Genomic DNA, 19,294 nt, shown 5'->3' with positions numbered 1-19,294 from the left:
AGTCTGAAAATCAGTATTTTTATTATAATTCAATTTATCTGACTTTCATAATTAATTCATTCATGAGAATCTGGTACATTAAAAAGCAAATACCTATGATAAAACAAGCATAACATTCCATAACCTAATAAAACTAAAAATCAATATGCAGCAAAATAATTGTTAACTTAAAATTCATGATCATCCATCAAAATTTCATTTAAAAAGGTTAAGGAAACCTGGTGTAGTCAATTTTTTTTCTTCCTAATTTTCATTGCCAAGCATGCAAAAGTACTCTAACGTACTGAAACAAGCCAAAGGACTTTATCAACCTCTACTCATTCTTAAAGAATTGCATGGTGTTATAGTGTTGTCAACACTCATGATTTTATCATGGGTCTTGTGATATTTGGTGTTTTTCTTAAACCCCATCTCCTGGAGTCAGGTTATATAAGAATTTTGTTTTTAAATTTCCAGCCCTCATGATTGCTTGGGGAGGGGAAGGAAACTTGAACCTTAAGTGCTCAAAAACCGAGAGGCAAATAAAAAGAACCCACATTTTTTTATTTTTTAAAAATATATATTTAAAATATTTGGGGTTGGCAATACTGATTACATAACCTTATGATATACATATTAAATAGAATTAACTATTTTAGATTAAACCATAACTAACCAGAAAAAAAATAGATCTAAATCATTTCATTTCTCTGCCATGGGTTTTACTGTTCATCTGTAAAATGGGGCTAATAAGTACATACCTCACAGTGCTGCTACAGGATTAGTCAATATTTGTAAAACACCCAGAAGGGGGAAAATTAGGGTTGCCAGGCATCTGGTTTTCGACCAGAATGCCCAGTCGAAAAGGGATTCTGGCAGTCCAGTCAGCACTGTTGACCGGGCAGTTAAAAGTCCAGTCAGTGGTGCAGCGGGGCTAAGGCAGGCTCCCCTGCCTGCCCTGGTTCCACGCGGTTCCTGGAAGCAGCCGGCACTTCCCTGGAGCCCCTAGGTACAGGGCGCCCAGAGAGGCTCTACATGCTGTCTCCGTCCCGGGCACCAACTCCGCAATTCCTGGCCAGTGGGAGCTGCAGAGCCAGTGCTCGGGGCAGGGGCAGTATGCGGAGCCTCCCTGGCTGCCCCCGCACTGAGGGATCACAGGGACATGCCGGCCGCTTCAGGAGCTGCCTGAGGTAAACATTGCCCGGAGCCCATGCCCCAACCATCTGCCCCAGCCCTGAGCCCCCTCCTGCACCCCAACCCCATGCCCCAGCCCTGAGCCCCCTCCTGTACCCAAACTCCCTCCCAGAGCCTGTATCCCACACCCCATCCTGCACTCTGAACCCCTTGGCCCCAGCCTGGAGCCCCCTCCGGCACCCTAAGCCCCTCAGCCCCACCCCAGAGCCTGCAGCCCCAGCCGGAGCCCTCACCCTCAGCCCCCAGCCCTGAGCCCTTACCATCCCCAAACCCCTCATCCCCAGCCCCACCCCAGAGCCCACACCCCCAGCTATAGCCCTCACCTCCTCCTGCCCCCAACCCCTTATCCCAGCCCAGTGAAAATGAGCGAGTGAGCCAAGGTGGGGGAGAGCGAGTGACAGAGGGAGGGGGGGGAATGGCGGGAGCAAGGAAAGGGCCTTGGGGAAGGGGCAGGGCAAGGGTGTTCAGTTTTCTGCAAATCAGAAAGTCAGCAACCCTAGGGAAAATGCTGCAAGTGCTAATAGAGTACAACTACTAAGAATAAAAAAAGACTGCCTAAACTGTGTTACATTTTTCCCAGACTTTCTTGAAGCATCAGTATCTTAACCATGTACAGCATATTAAAATAAGTAAAGAAGTCGCATAGTTTTATACATTTAAGCCTAAAACTAGGCAATAAATAAAAAAAAATTCAGATTTTCAAAAGGTATGGAGCATTCACAACTCCCTTGATTTAAACAGAAGTCTTGGGTGCTTGGTACATTTGAAAGTCAGGCCACATATTTTTTACAAAGTGGAGTTAGATGCTTAACTTTAGACCTACCTGGATACAGTTAAGTGATTTTTTCACTTATTAGGCCTCTAAAAGCTTCAAACTCCTGACCTATTTCTTTAACATGGAAATTAATAGATACCAATTTTTTTTATTTTTTTTTTTAACATTTACCTTAATTTGAAAATAAGGATAATACTTTGTGATTGTGTTACAAAATGTACTTATTATAGTATTGACTACTTCAAACAAACAATTAGTAGGTAACTGGAGTTATACAGAGAGTATATTAATGCATATTAATGTTACATACATTGGCGATACATGGTTCAATAGTCTGGACAGTCCTTTTCAACAACACTTTTGCAAGATCAAATGCTTGTTTATTAAGGTTCTGGAATAAAGAAAGGAGAAAAATCAAATTTAAAAGGGAAACAGTTTACTTTAAAAGGCATCTTTTAATTTTTTTTTTCTTTTTCTTTTCTTTTTCTTCAAACAAAACCATGAACTAAAATGTTTTTAGAAAGGGATCTTATAAAACCAGTCTACTTATTCTCAAAACTACCAAAGCTCCATAACGTTAATTTAATTACACAGCTCCAGATTTAGAATATGCTAAAAACATTTCAAAGACACTTCAAAATAGAACTTAACCAGAAGCTAAACACCCCTCATTCTTCTACTAAGAACTCAACATACTTGTAATTGAGTGTAGTTGCCATGCTTAATATTGAATTAACTTTTTTTTCCATTTCATGTTCTTCCCACTTTGGAAACTAACAAACACCAAATTAGCCATATGGTGGAAAACTGTTCTAGCATAAAGTCTTAAGGCTGTGTTTTGAGCACTTAATTTTCAAGTGCACACTTGTGGTAAAATTCACCCTTGTGAAGAGGATCAGCCTTGTGCAAGTCTTCCACAGAGGGATAATTTTCAACCTTGTAAACCTGAAAGGATTTTTCTATGGGGCATTTTCCAAATTATTATAATTCTATACTCAAAATATTTTCAAACCTAGCAAAGGCACTATAACCCTCATTTTCCATGATAAGCTGGAATTTTCGAAGTTCACCTTTGAGCTGAGTTTAGGCATGAAAAATTTCAGGCCCAATTTTTACCTTGCAAAATTTTAAAAAGTGAGTAAAAGCTTTTAACCCACCTAGACCCCATACAAAAAGTTTTGTTAACTTAGATGTTAAAGGGATACTGTCTCTATGAAAATCATTAGTCTGAAAATTGTGACCTGTTACAAAAAACACGTGTAACTGAAAGACTTAGCAAAACACTCTATTTTACCCCTATTCTTTTACATTTGTTTACTGAACATTTGACAGCACTTGTGTCTATTCAGTTTTACTGTTCCCCAATGAAGTCAGTCCCTCCCTAACTCAAGAAACCCTATAAAATCAACAGGAGAGATGAAACAACCTGTAAAATCTATTCTTTACAGTGCTCCTTTACACCTCATGACTGCATAAGTGGCTACCATGTGGGCATCCCTTCAACTCTAAGAACTGGGGGGGTGGGGGAGGGAGGGAGGAGAGAAGGGGGGAGGAGACACACTCCAATGCAAACCTTGCAATGTCTCATTATTTCATAGTTTAGGGGGGAGGAGACACACTCCAATGCAAACCTTGCAATGTCTCATTATTTCATAGTTTAGTGACAATCTTAGCATCCCTAGAGATTATACACTGGAGAGAGGAAAAGCAATATAAAATTTATTACTCAAAAAATCTTACTTTATCAAAAAACAAATTTCTACTATATTGTTACATTACAAACTTAAAAATATATTGATCTGCTACACATTATACAGTTAAAACCATAGTGTGTTTTCTCCTATTTTCAGAGCGACTGAATGTATGTGGGCCTGGCGTACACCACCTTGATAGTTAGTGAATCACCATTAATGAGCAGCTGATATAAGAGCTCAATAAAAAAAAAAAGATTAACTACTTTGCACTCTTGAAATGATTTATCACATTTATATTTATTAAGCCTACTTTACAGATTAAGGAAGAATAAATCTGGAAGCAATGTAGGAATAACACTATACTTCATGCTCAGGTATAAATAAATATATTTTATCCCAATTTTCCTGCAGTGCTGTCCTATTTAAGTTATTTGCTTTGTAAGTATGTGAATACTAAAGTTTTGAAACAAAGAACTGATCTGCAAGTAGAATCTTATACCATGTGAACGAACCTGTAACATATACCACAATGGGACATAACACAAAGAAATACAAAATTTCTGCTCTCCTCACATGAGCAGAACTTCCATTAAAATAATAAGACGACGACCCTATTCAGTACCCTTACTCTGCAGAAACAGAATTATTATTGTTCAATTGCTTTGCATATATTTTGAAGTATTATAAAATGTTCTGTGCAAGAGAATAAACTACACTTTTTGTGCTAGTTTGCCTCTAATTTACATACCTATGGTCAGACAATTAATATAATCATGCATAGAATTAGGGAATTCTCTGAAGGCAGAACATAATTATTTCAGTGAAGATCTAGATCAGAGAAGAATTTTGCAGTATATTTTTAAACTACTGGATAAGCATCCAGTATCTTCATAAGGCCTTTGATGATGTTTCCTGTGAGGAAAGTTGCACTACTGCCTAAAATATGCAAACTTTCAGACACACAGAATGTATCTTGTAGCAACATTTATACAAGGTTTGGAAAAGCTGCCATGTGACTCAGGAGTATCAAAAGCTAAAAGTATTGTAGAATTTTTTTTCACAGAATAAATCATGGACAAAAATAAAGCTGGTTTCCTTGCATTGCTCAATAGGTAGATCTATTGCTCATAGACAATTTTATAAATAAAAAGAAAACATTCAAATATCTTCTACAGAATATTAATGTGTGGCATTGATCCCAATTCTATTTTCCAATTTGTCTTAATGCCTTGAAGTTCCATTTCTTTTGACAACATGCAATAAGCATGCAGTTATGATCAATGCATAACCTTGTTTGTAGTCCCAGATTAGATTGAAATTACTTTTAAAATCATTATGGGGAGAAAAATAAAAGAAATCTGATGTCACTACAGGACAGAGTTATAGTTGTTTAGGTGCCCTAACTGTACATTTCTATGTCTAAACATATTTTAATTTAAATTTTAAAATTAATTCTAAGTTTCCTGGATTTGTAATGCTTAATTTGGGAATAATTAAAACATTCCAGTAATTATTTTTATCCTACATTACTCACACTACTCTTAGCTTTAACTCCATACTAATGTAACTTTTACCTGGGAATTTCCTGGCTTTCTAAAAATCAATAATTTCATACATGAACAGTAAACAAGAAACCCAATGAGACTGCTATCATGTATTACTACTAATGATCTGAAGGTATATATTATCAACTTGAAATAAAATATTTTATCTTTTAGGATCAGATTCACCAGTATACTCTGTCTACATTACACAACTCTGCACGAGCATTCCAACCATACTAGCCTCTCAAGTAAGGTTTTGTACTGCTCTCTTGATGCAAACCAGCAGTGATCAGGCAAAGTGTACACCCCAATTTCCCCCTACCTCCTGCTTGCCACATCCCCTTGCACCTCTCTCCCAGCTCTCCCTCATGAGTCAATCTGGCACAAGATGGTTTTTAAAGTTATATATTTAGGATTGCCATTTTTGCTGTTATTTTTCATAACTGAAAGTTAATCTGTCAAGAGAGGATGGAAAACAAAGTCTTCAGACAAACTTATAAAAGCATGCCCACTTTCAAAATGGCTAACTCTTATTGTTCTGAATAAGACTGAGGCCACAGGCCATCATCTCATCATTCTCCACAAGGATGAGCCCACATGATGAGCACTTCTCATTATGCCCACAGGAGTGAAGCCAAACTGCCCTCACAGAACATGGTAGCCCCTTGTGCAGTCATGAGGTGTAAAGGAGCACTGTGAAGAACAGATGAATGGTAGTGGCCATCTTTGGTAAGTTTACTTTAGAGCCACAGTCCCATTGAGAACAACAGATGGCAGCCATTTTAGAATAAGGTAATTTTTTCTGGATTTCTTTGAAGAGAATTTTTCTTCAATTTGTTGCTGAAGAACACACAGGCAATTATGAAGAACAGCAGCAAAAACTTACCAATCTTAAAAAAGCCTTATCTAAGACACCTGTAGGAAAGTAGGCTAAGAGGGGAAGAACCCTCAGCCGGGAAGGGCTTATATAAAAGATTCTGAAGCATCAGAGGGAGGGCTACATGGACATTGAAGGACTGAAAGAATACTGAGCCTAGAGCAGGCTGGAAAGAACTACTGAACCCATGGAAGAAGGTTGGAAGTCCTGCTGTAAGTTAAATGTTCTGTTAATAATCCAATCTCCAGAAGGGAAGAGTTAATGGAAAATCATCCGCTGAGGAGAGTTTGACTGACAGTGTAAACTAGGGCAAACAGCAGGTCCTGATGCCTAATAAGGTAAGCCCTGCTACCATCATTCACTTGCATAACAATCAAAATATGTCACATCTTTTAAATAAAAAATAAAATATTAAAATGTAAGTTTTAAAATGATAGTTCAGCAGTGTACTAAACTAGCCTGCAAGAGACTTGTCTTAGTTTTGCTCTTCCAGTGAGCAACTCTTGGGGTAGCATGTAGACTAAGCCCTGGTCTACACTGGGGTGGGTGGGGGGGAAATCGATCTAAGTTATGCAACTTCAGCTATGTGAATAATGTAGCTGACATCGACGTCCTTAGATCGACTTACTGTGGTGTCTTCACCGCGGTGAGTCGACTGGTGCCACTTCCCTGTCGACTTCGCCTCTCGTGGCGCTGGAGTACAGGAGTCAATGGGAGAGCGCTCAGGGGTTGACTTATCATGTCTAGACTAGACGCGATAAATTGACCCCCGCTGGATTGATCGCTGCCCACCGATCCGGTGGGTAGTGAAGACATACCCTAAGTCAGTCAGTGGTGAAAACTTTACATATAGTTTAGGAATGACATTAATGGGTTCCCAAAAGGGAGTTTTCAATCCATTGCTGCAAGGCTGGAAAAATGATGGCTGTGATGGATGGTACAGAATATCCAAAGACAGGGAAATGTAACATGACAAAGGAAACAAAACAAATACCATGGTTGTGCTGAAACACATTTTTATATATTGTCATTGTATTTTACTTTGCAGACCTTGTGTGCAGGAATGAGGTTAATGAGAATGGAGTCCAGAAGCTCTTGAGTTACTCCATCACCCTCCATGATGATAGAACTCATCAAATCCAGCATGTGCATTTGTACCTTCTGGTTGTGGCTATTGCTAAAAAGATAAAAAAGGTGATTAAAATTAAACTTCCAGACACCCAAGTGGCCACGAAAATTCACATCCTAGCAGTATTTTAAAGAATAAATGGATGAACAAGTAAGATGTTCACCTTTCACTGACCCATATTTTCCACATTTATGACCTCTGAATATATTACTTCAATTGGTCTGCCTCAGTTATATAAATCTCAGGACACATACAAAATAAAAATAATCTGAATCTGAGCAGGATATTATTATTTCTAGTGTCACCAAGCAATTTTTAGACAGAGCACAGGTATAATGAAATATTATAGATACTGTTTTGCTATTTGCTGTCCACAAAATGTCCTTTTGAAAACTAGTTCTATTATAATCTATGAGTTTTTGCATACTGAATGAAGAACTCAGTCTACACAGACAAAGGTTCAAAGACAAAGGATATTTTGATAATATATATTAAAATAATTCAACTTACTTGATGACTGAAAAGAGAGTCCTAAAAAGCTGAATAAAAATTTCATTGCAATCTTCCAACTCAAAGCAGATGTTGTAAGATTTAACCCATGCTAAATTCTATAAAAACAAACAAAATAATAAAACACTCACAATAACAGAATTACAACCTTTAACTAAGTCACATAAGTCTAAATTTTGCTAGCTAAAATATAAAAGAAAAGTCACACTATACACTAACTTAGACTGCAAGCTCTTTGGGACAGGGACTATCTCTATGTTTGTATTAGTGCCTAGCACAATGGGACCCTATAATACAAATAAAAATAACAAATCATGATGAAAACTAATTAAGGGACTCACCCGATTTCATATATGCAAAAGCAGATTGATACAACTTGTAAATTCAGCTAGTATAGCCATGCTTGTAGGCTATCCATCGATACTATCTTCTCTCTCATGGTATGAAGCAATTTTTAATTTAAACTTTACAAGATGGTTTCTACACAGAGTCATGGCCTGACGGTATGTACAAGGCATTACCATTTTAAAGTCATTTTTGTCTTGCAAATAGATTTTTAAATCAGCTTAGCCAAAATTTATATTCATTTCCCAATGACCAGCACAATCATATTTGCAGTTCAACCTGTGTTTGAAAAAATTTCCTAACATGGGAAAAACTGTAGTACGAATGAAACCTCGCAAATGCCACACCTGAAAGAATGAGACCCTTGGTAATTTTTTATATAAAATCCTACGGACATGGCTAATCATGACTAGAAGTAAAAATTTTAAACAAATTAATATTATCCCGTTCCTCAAACTATGGGCAACTCTGTGCTCAGCACATAGTTAATAAGTCAAACTGACATCATAACATAAGAGAAGCAATAATCAAACTTTTACCTGATTCATGATATCATAATTTCTACAGCATGTCAAAGAATTCCCAAACAGGCTGTCACATACAGGGAAAGTCTGATTACACTTCATAGGATTATGGGGAAGATATGGTCTATTAAAAGTTCCAATAATTATATTACCTCTAATAAGTAAAAGTATCGGTTAAATTGTGGGCTCTTAGTGTCCTCCAAGCCTTTTAACTGTCTTGTAATAAACAAGAATATGTCCTGTAAAACAAAAAGGGTAGAATAAAATGCAAAAACTTACATAATAAATCTCTGACATTGCTATTATGAGTTCATTCAAATTAATTTCATTGTATGTACTTAATTAATGTCTCTTTAATAAACCTAAATGTCAGTATATTCAAAAACTTGATAATATAATAAAGTGTGTGTTGGATCCTTTGATTGTATGTTCAACTGCAAGAGAATTAGATGGAGAAAGCTTCTTTTAAAAGGATATTTTACCTTAAGTTTATCATGGGATGTATATGGCGCTTCTGGAGCATAGATTCGGAATATATCAGCCAAGCAACATGCTACAAGGAGACGCACATCTTTGTTGGGATTCCTGAGGAAGAATTCAGATGCAAGATGCAAGGCTAAAGGGAGATACTGCTGTTTCTCATCTTCTGAGTCCTGGTCCATGTCCATGAAGGTTTTTACTACCATCTAAGAATTAAAGAAAAGGAAAAAAAAACTTAATCCTTTTTCTACTTTCATTCATAATTACTAAATAATGCTTTTTAAAAGGATGCAACACCATCCACAGTTATTTCACTGCCTAATTATTAGCATTAACATAACTTCCTGGTTAGGACATGCTGCAGAATAGACGTATGACTTTTAAAGGTATGGTGAACTTGATACTGTTAAGTCAACTCTTCAATTAAAAGTCCTCACAAATATGGGCAAAAGCACAGAATAAACCTTAGGCTCAGCAAAAAATGTGTGGCCTAGGCAGAGGAGAGGCGTGGCAACAGTAGCTCTAAGCCACTTTTTCACTCTCCCAATCCTGCTCTAGTGTAATTTAGGCAGCACTATTTTAAGTCATGCCAGTTGCCTGGGGTTGCCCTATAGGTTGAAGTGCTGTGGCTCCACCTCTGCATCACCCCCTATGCAAGGGTTAATAAAGAAGGCCCAAGAGGGCAACCTTATGTTTGACTTCTGCAACACCCATAGCAGAATCCTTCCCCAGCCAGATACAAGGCTTTTAGGGTTCCTTTATGAAAAGAAAAGGAGTACTTGTGGCACCTTAGAGACTAACCAATTTATTTGAGCATAAGCTTTCGTGAGCTACAGCTCACTTCATCGGATGCATAGCTTATGCTCAAATAAATTGGTTAGTCTCTAAGGTGCCACAAGTACTCCTTTTCTTTTTGCGAATACAGAACAACAAGGCTGTTACTCTGAAACCTGTCAGGGTTCCTTTATGCCACTCTGGTCTTTTTACTTAGTGTAAATGGGCCAGAGAGGGGGTGAGGGTCTCAGCCTTGTATCCAAGACTACTTACTCAACAGATCTGTAACTAGTGTGTATTCAGACTCATATCTGTTTACATAAGTGACAAATGTGCATTGCTTTTTATTCCTTTTAGCACAACGAGCAGAAACTGAGCTAGACACCATTCACTCTTGTGCATTGTCAAGAAAATTGTTTACTAAATTCCAATTAATTATGCCTGTGCAATCCTACTGAATGCATCTGGGTTGTTAAATAAAGGCACAGTTTGGAGACAAAGATGTTGCAAAAGGCATAACCTTTGAGGAAGGATGATCCAGTGGCTATGACGTTAGTCTAAGACACGGATTCATTGCCACTCTGCCACAGATGTCCAGTGTGACCATGGGCAAGTTACAGTTACTCTGTGCCTTAATTCACAATCTGTAAAATGGGGATAACAGTTTTTCCCCACTTCACAGTGGTATTGTGGGGATAAGTATATTAGAGTATGAAGCACTCAGATACCCTGGTAATAAAGGGCATATAAATATAACAGAGAAATAAAGATAGAAAGACAGAACCATAGATCCTGAGGATCTAATTTAGACTACAGGAACTTTATTACTAGTAATGCACAAGAAGGAAAGAACCCCACTTGACTTTCAAAGCCCAGACTGAGTTTACAGAGCTGACAATTAGAAATACATTTTTGTATTTAACTATACATCATTCTTTTGCGACTATGCCATTTTGAATGATAATGAAGTGGCTCCTCAGTTATTAAATGTGCCATTGCTTAAAAAGGTGATATGAAAATATTACTGTTTCTTTTTCTTGGAATTGTGGAACCCAACTTTAAATATAGCAGATAAAACAAATTAAAAAAAAAAATCAGTTTGGCTACCAAACCTCCTGGTATTATAATGATTAAGCCTCCTCTAATCTTCACTACCAGCTAACTACCAGCTAACTTCCCCAACATCCAGCCCACTACTGGAGGGCCTTTTGCAAGTTATCAAATCTAAAAGGGAACTTAAAATTAGTCAAAAAGAGCTTTATGGTTGACCTCCATGAGAGCCCAAATTCTATTAATCACCTCCAGTTGATGAAAGTTTACGTCTCTTTGCCTGTTGCCACAAATATACTCCGTAACTACCTTCAGAACCATCATTGAGAAGACAAGCAAAACACCCAACAAAAAAGCACTCCTCACGTCCTATACTGACAGTATTTCCGATATTTATGAATATGTTGAATAGGACTGGTCCCAGTACAGACCCCAGAGGGACACCACTATTTACCTCTCTCCATTGTAAAAACTGACCATTTATTCCTACTCTTTGTTTCCTATCTTTTAACCAGTTATCACACCATGAGAGGACCTTCCTTCTTATCCCATGACAACTTACTTTGCTTAAGGAGCCTTTGGTGAGGGACCTTGTCAAAGGCTTTCTGAAAATCTAAATACACTATATCCACTCGATACCCCTTATCCACAGGCTTGACCCCCTTAAAAAATTCTAATAGATTCCCTTTACAAAAACCATGTTGACTTTTCTCTCAACAGATTATGTTTATCTATGTCTCTGACAATTTTGTTCTTTCAACCAGTTTGCCCAGTACTGAAATCAGGCTTACCGGCCTGTCATTGCCAGAATCACCTCTGTAGCCCTTTTAAAAAATTGGCGTCACATTAGCTATCGTCCAGTGCCTGGATAGACAGATAGAAAACAGGTTGAACATTCTTAGTAAATGAATGCAATGTAGCAAAGAATCCTAAGAGACCAGATCCTCCAGCTGTCGGATGAAGGTACATAGTGGGCTGGGAGGAGTGGAGAAGCAAATTTTTGCCTCTTTCTAATCTTTAACTGCATTCTCCTCTTCAAGGAAGGCAGGGGATACACAAACACACTTTTTTATTCTCAAACCCCTCCTAGCTCCCCCACCCTACAAAATATCTACCCATGCAGTGTTTTGACCCTAAAAAGGCAAACACACCATGAAGTCCACTAGGGACTTCACTATTGCTACTGATTTTACATGGAAGTTGCTCAGATACTATGGCTATAGCTTGCAGTGTAAAACCTTCAGACAGATGGGGAAACAGTCAGACCCCAGAAATGTTGGAAAGGGAATTTAGTCCATCAAGATGCCATCTAAACTTCAGAAGCAGGAGAAAACCTACAGTTGGAATGCCAAGTTTGGATGTGAGAAGTTCACAATGTGTCCATTTGTCTCTGTCCAATATTCCTGGGGAAATTCTGCATACAACCCCACACCCAAACAACAACAAAAAACCCAAAAACAAACAAAAAAACCCCACCATTACTTACCTTCTCATAACTGTTGTTCTCCAAGATGTGTTGTTCCTGTCCATTCTAATCAGATGTGTGCACACGCACATGCATGGTAGCCAGAAGATTTTCCCATAGCAGCATCCGTCGGGTCAGTCTGGGCCCTAGAGTCACGCCTTTATGGCGCTCAATATAGACCCCTGCCAAACCGCCACTCCCTTAGTTCCTTCTTGTCGGCTACTCTGACAGAAGGGTAGAAGGGTACTGGAATGGACAATCACATCTCGAAGAACAAGTTACTAGAAGGTAAGTCTGAGTCTGGTATGCTGTACTACGTAGATACAAGCCGCCATGTCTCCTAGAAGTTTCAGGCAGTTCCATGCCATAGTGGTGGGGAATTGTCTGAGACGTCGAATAATGTCGCCCAGGGCTCGAAATCTCGCTTCTGGAAGAATGCCCTGCCGAGTGTCGAATCCAGTACCGACCCTACAAATTCTATTCTCTGAACTGGGGACAGTGTTGATTTCCCCTCGTTCAGTCGCAGGCCCAGTTCGTCAGAAGCTCTTATGAAGGCAACCTGCATCTCTACTTTTGTCCTAGATTGGCCCTTGATCAGCCTGTCATCGAGGTACAGGAACACTTGTACCTGGCGCCTGTGGAGGAACACAGCCACGACTGCCATGCACTTGTGCAATACGCGAAGTGCCACTGACAGGCTGAAAGGAGGACTGTGAACTGGTAGTGGGTCTTGTTCACCACAAACCTGAGGTATTTTCTGTGGGACTGAATTATTGTTATGTGAAAGTACGCATCCTTCAAGTTGAGGGCGGCATATCAGTCTCCTGGATCCAGTGAAGGGATTATGGGGGCCAAACAGACCATGCAGAACTTGAGCTTCTTCACGAATTTGTTGAGTTCTCGCAAGTCTAGCAGCCTTACCCCTTGGCTTTCAGTATTAGGAAATACCAAGAATAGAAACTCCTTCCCTTCTGTTCTTGAGGAACCTCTTCCACTGCTCCTGGCAAAAGGAGTGAGTGCACCTCCTTTATAAGAAGTTGCTCATGAGGGACAGGGAAGTGGGGTGGAAGGGCAGGAAGGCACAGAATTGGATGGAGTATCCCTTCTCTACCGTGTGGAGCACCCAGCAGTCCAAAGTGATATGGGACCATGCACAGTAGGAAGGGGACAGTCGGGAGGAAAAGGTAAGGCAGGGTAGATCCAGTTTTTGTTCTGGTGTGCCGTCCTCGACCGCACCTTCAAAAGGCTGGTTTGGGGAAGAAAGGTGGTTTGGGTTAGCCAGAGCCCTTGCCTGAGGATGGGTACAGCCTTTTCCTGCCACTCCGGTCCCTCCTCTGGGAACTTTCCTGATGGTTCTGCTAGTGTAAACGTGGAGGAGGTTGCAGTCTAAAATGCTTCTGCTGGTTAAAGGAAGTATGGAGGACCAATGATTTGAGAGTGGCTCAAGTCTTTTGGCTACGCAGCCTTTCGTCTGTTTTCTCAGGAAAGAGAGCCGAACCCTTGAATGGGAGGTCCAGAATTGTCTGTTGGACCTCATACGACAGGCCTGAGACCTGGAGCCAGGAGCCCCTTCTCATGGCTATGCCGGTAGCCATCTCACGGGTAGCCGCATCCGCTCAGTCTAGTGTGGCTCATAGCGAAGCTCACAAAATGAGCTTCTCCTCCTCCAACAGAGCCGAAATCTCAGTGCAGGAGTCCTGTGGCATCAGCTCCGCAAACTTCACCACTGCCCTGCATATGTTGTAGCAGTACCTGCTGACAATGACCTGCTGATTAGAGATGTGGAGCTGCAATTAGCCAGTGGAATAGACCTTTCTCCCGTAAAGGTCGAGTCGTTTTGCCTCCTGATTCTTCGGGGAGGGTTCCTGGAAGCCCTGGCGTTCAAGTTGGTTGGCAGCATGAACCATGAGAGAATTAGGCGGGGGATGGGCATACAAATGCTCGTAGCCCCTCAACGCCACGAAGTAGCGCCTTTCGTTGTGCTTAGTCATAGGGGGTCTATGAGGCTAGAGCAGTGGTTCTCAAAGCCGGTCCGCCACTTGTTCAGGGAAAGCCCCTGGTGGGCCGGGCCAGTTTGTTTACCTGCCCCGTCCACAGGTTTGGCCAATTGCGGCTCCCACTGGCCGCAGTTCGCCGCTCCAGGCCAATGGGGGCTGCAGAAAGCACTGCGGGCCAAGGGATGTGCTGGCCGCCCTTCCTGCAGCCCCCATTGGCCTGGAGCGGCAAACTGCGGCCAGTGGGAGCCGCAATTGGCCAAACCTGTGGACGTGGCAGGTAAACAAACCGGCCCGGCCCGCCAGGGGCTTTCCCTGAGCAAGCGGCAGACCGGCTTTGAGAACCACTGTGCTAGGGTCTGTCTCAAAGTTTTTGTGGTGTCAGAGGTGGTCTTTATAAGAGGCAGGACAATATGTGCAGGTCCGGAGGGAGCAAGGATGTCTGCCATTGGATCTATGTCCTTCACTACCTCCTCCTCCTGAATGCCCAGGCCCTGGACAACCTGTCGCAGAAATTGCTGTAGCACCCTGCTGTTCTCCATGCGCCTTGTCCAGTCAGGATGAGGAAGAGACTCCCATAAGGGGTGACTGTTCCCTTCCTTCTGCACTAAGGGGTCCCCCAGCACCTGGATTTCTTGGGCCGGTGCTGACGTGGATGGTGTTGCACCCCTCAGTGTTGGAAATGCATACACCAACGCCAGTGCCACAAGTGTCATCGGTGCAAAGGCCATCACTGACGCCGGAGCCATCATCGGTGCTGGAGATGCCGGAGCTCAAACAACTGGGGCCAGTGCAGGCTATGCCAGTGCTGGAGGCGTCGGGATGGAGGTGCCGGGTGGCAATGGGGCTACCCCCAATCCTGCCAATGCCAATGGTGTTGGAGGGGGTATGAATGTGGCTGAAGCCACTGATGTCGCCCTGGAATGTGACCCTTGGCTCCGAACGTGGCTTTGATGAAAAGCCCTGGGAGTCCAAAAGGGCTATTGTGCCAAGGGCTGCCACTGCGCGGGCCATGGTGCCGGGTAAGGGTGGCAATCCCATGTTGACGCAAACCATCTGCTTTTACTCCTACAGGACCAATAGGAGTCCGATCTGACTCTGAAATATCTGAAAAAGAGGACCACAGAGGAGTGGTATTTCTAGGCGCCAACTGTTCGCACCAAGGGCTTTGGGACAGGCATGGTTGCTGGGTCTGTTCCAGTGACGAGCCAGGGTTGGAGATCAGCGAGGCATCATGGTGGGCTTTCCCCTTGAAGGTGCACGGGGAGTGACCGGTGCGGGTGACCAGCCCTGTCTAGGAGGGGATGGTGCCATGAGGTGGAGCAGTTCTTGGGCTTCCTCGAATGCCTCCAGAGTCTAAGGGAGGTGCAGCTCCTGGCTTGGCCTCAGCAAACAAGGAGGGTCCGAACTCAACCACCCTTCCTCGCGGGCAGGAGTCGAAGTGACCGTCACCGGTGGTGAAGTGGAAATATTGTAACTCAACTCGGGTCTTACAATGGCTGGCTTCTTAGGCCTAGCAGGGGGAGAATGACCCCTCTCCGGCCTCTTCTTCTTCTGCAGCACCCGGCGATTGAGAATGGTGACTGCGTGTGGCATGTGAGTCACGAGTGGATCCGGGACGGTGCTGTGAGCCCTTGTCATTACTCAGCACCAGAACTCGTGCTGACAGTGCCAGAGCGCTCTGCACTGCTCTACGCTGGCACAGGGTCTGTCAACCCAGGGTCAGACAGGGGGTGGAGTTCAGCCTCCATTAACAGGACCTTCAGGCACTGATCTCTGTCCTTTAATGTCCTGGGCCAAAAGGTCTTGCAGATGGCACAACGATCCTTCTGATGGCTCTCTCCCAAACACTTCCAACATGAAGTGTGAGGATCGCTTCGAGGCATACACTTGCCACAGGCTTCGAAGCCCGGAGACCCCAGCATCGAGAGAGAGTAGGAGGGAAAACACACTGCGCGCCCCCCACCCAAAAAACTTAAACTACTAACTATTTAATTAACACTACAGAGCTAATGAAAACTATGTATATAGACTGCTCAATGCGCTTGCTGAGGCAAGACCACAGGGAAGTTCCAGCTAACCCTCACTGGCGGTAAGAAGGAACTGAGAGGGTGGCGGGTTGGCAGGGCTCTATATTGCGTGCCATAAAGGCGTGACTTCAGGGGATGCCCAGACCGTCATGATGGATTCTGCTATGGGAAAATCTTCCGGCTACTGTGCACGCACACACACCTGATTGGAATGGACATAAACAAGCACTCGAAGAATAAAAATTCTGTAAAATCCCGTATTTTATTTGTCAATAAACAAACGTGGAGGCTCCTGCATGGCAGTGGGGAGCACAGGCCACTGGCTGCACAGAGGTGGGAGATCACCTAGCAATCTCCCCATCCCCTTCCGAGACATAGACTTGGCTGTGAGGCTACACCAAACCCTGACACAGTCCAAGGGCTGAGCCTGCCCCAAAAACACCCTGGGGCCCTGCCTTCCGCACCAGGCATTGCAAGATAGCAAGCAAGAGTGACAGTCTTGCATGCACACCCAGCCCTGTGCACCAATCTGGGTGCTATCACAAAAGTATGGGTCCAGGTGCGAGGTGGATCTGGATGCACAGGGTATCATTTGGGGGGGTTCCGGGCGCAGGGGGAAAGGGACTCTGTAGGGGGCTCCAGGTGCAGCTGGTTGGGGCTCAGTGGGGTGGAAGCCTGGGTGGTCCAGATGCAGAGGTGGGTCCAGATTCAGGGGGGAGGGGCTCCGTGGAGCGTTCAGGTGCAGAGGGGTGAGGCTCAGCGGGGGAGTCTGGATTCACGGGGGCGCGGCCAATGGAGAGCAGCTCCCTGTACAGTGACCCCTCTTCCCGCGTCTAAGGAGCAATGGGAACAGGAAGCAGGGGGGAAAGGGTATGTGTGGGGGTGGGGGGGAAAGAGAGGTTTCTGGGGGCAGGTCTGACCCAGATCCTCCTAGCAGGGGACAAGGAAGTCCCATCATCCCCCGCCCCCAGCCCAGCCACGACCACCAGCTGGGGCATCCCCAGCTCCTCCCCCACTCCTCTGCAGTGATTTATCTCTTCACCAGCTGCTCTGGGCACCTAAAACAATGCACCCATGCTGCTGGGGAGGCCTGCATGACCGCTCTGGCAGCTTCCCTTTGCTTCCCCCTCAGAAGTCATTCTTCTGCAGGGAAGTAAAGAAATCTGCTGGGGATATGAATTCTGCACCCACACCGTGGCGAAGAATTCCCCCAGGAGCAATCCAAGCATCCTCCTCATAGCAATTAGACCTCTGACTTTAATACCATATATAAAATTCCTCAAAGATGTCTTCTTTATTAGGAGACTCTTTATTATTAAAGCCCTGCAAATCTGCGGATATCTGCAGATCATGTTTGGGAATTGCAGATCAGATGAGGATAACAAAATTTTAATCCGCACTGAGCTCTATTTATTACCACTGGATTAAATGTACTTTTAAAACATTTTGCTTTAGGACTGCATCCCAATCAGGTGTAACTGCTTAGGACAGGTTCCTTTGGGAAAGAAGCTCTGATTATCTATGCTTGACCTTGGTAATGCAGGGATAGTTTAGACTAGAGGTTCTCAACCTGCAACCCAATCAGCACACATCTGTAGCCTATGTGACATCCTCAGGGCCATACAGATAGTATTGGCCCACAATAGTAAACAGGTTGAGAACCACTGCGATAAATGTAAATCCCAGTATAATTTTCCCAGTATGTCAAGGTATTAAAAGTCCCCATCCCCAAAAATTTACAATCTAAGGGATAGCTGCTATAGAGAAACTATATCAAAGGTATTTTTGCTTTTGTAGAAGAAATAACCCTGGAGCACAGAGTTGCTGCAGAATCCCACTCTCCCAACCCACTACTGTAAACAGACACACAAAGTGTATCTCAAGAAAACTAATGTGGACATCACAAGCTGAGAGGAGCAAGCAACTACCGACCGCAATGGAGCCACATCCTCCATCAGCCAGGGGCCTGCTTGCCCTTGATGCTGAAGACAGAGAAAGCTCCCAGCAGGCAGCTGGCCCACCAGGAAATGCCTGTACCTACTGCGGGCAGATCTGTGGTTCCAGGATTGGACTCCAGAGTCATCTCCGGACCCATATGTAAATCCATGGTAGAGACCATCCTCGAATCGAGGGATCGCCAATGATAAGTCTTCTGTAGACCATTGGCCCTACCAAATTCATTGTCAATTTTGGTCAATTTCAGGGTCAGAGGATTTTAAAAAACGATCAGTTTCATGGTTTCAGATGTTTATATCTGAAATTTCACTGTGTTGCAACCCTGGGGGTCCTGACACAAAAGGGGATTGGGGAGAGGGGTTGCAAGGCTATTGTAAGGGGGTTGTAGGATTGCCACCCTTATTTCTATGCTGCTGATGGTAGGGGTGCTGCCTTCAGAGCTGGACAGCCAGAGAGCAGTTACTGCTGGCTGGGTGCCCAGTTCTAAAACCAATGCCACTGTCAGCAGCAGCACAGAAGTGAGGATTGCAGGGTATGGGGAGTGGGTTACCACATGTCCTGGTCTCCCACCTGGGTCAGGGGCTGACAGACACCCTCACCTCTGTGCTGCCCTTCAGAGCTCTGCTCCCAGCCAGCAGCCGGAGCAGAGCTTCCTGCAGCTGGGTCTGACCCAGCTCTGGGAGCAGCTCCCATAGGGGAAAAGGAAATCCCATGCCTCCCCAGCCCAGGCCAGGACTAGCAGCTGGAGCCCAGCGCATGATAGGAGCCCCTGGCTGGAGAGCACCCAATCCTGCCCCTCCCCTACAACAGCCAGATTTCACAGGTGGGGGGGAAATCACATTTCACAGTCCATGACACGTTTTTCACAGACTTGAATTTGGTAGGGCCCTATTGACAGGATACAACAAACTCCTATCTGTTGAAATTCTCTCTCTCTCAGGGTTCTGCATTCAGCAGCTCATTCACTGCCAGAA

General features: G+C 43.4%; 1 protein-coding gene across 6 annotated transcripts in view; it reads right to left on the bottom strand.

The window, feature by feature from the left end:
* The window catches only part of PDS5A (PDS5 cohesin associated factor A), a 165,325-nt gene that overhangs the window by 87,619 nt on the left and 58,412 nt on the right, over window positions 1-19,294 (bottom strand). For all 6 annotated transcript variants that reach the window (XM_073342246.1, XM_073342241.1, XM_073342245.1 and 3 more), the window contains exons 3-7: window positions 9,054-9,257; window positions 8,724-8,810; window positions 7,703-7,800; window positions 7,114-7,240; window positions 2,259-2,339 (exon numbers count right to left, since the gene is read on the bottom strand). In XM_073342246.1, coding sequence (XP_073198347.1) covers window positions 2,259-2,339; window positions 7,114-7,240; window positions 7,703-7,800; window positions 8,724-8,810; window positions 9,054-9,257 — 597 coding nt within the window. The remainder of the gene's footprint in view (window positions 1-2,258; window positions 2,340-7,113; window positions 7,241-7,702; window positions 7,801-8,723; window positions 8,811-9,053; window positions 9,258-19,294) is intronic.

Source organism: Lepidochelys kempii, chromosome 4 (genome assembly GCF_965140265.1).
Source record: "Lepidochelys kempii isolate rLepKem1 chromosome 4, rLepKem1.hap2, whole genome shotgun sequence".
Lineage (NCBI taxonomy): Eukaryota > Metazoa > Chordata > Testudines > Cheloniidae > Lepidochelys > Lepidochelys kempii.
The sequence above is the reverse complement of the archived record's forward strand: the minus strand, read 5'-3'. Positions and strand labels throughout refer to the sequence as shown.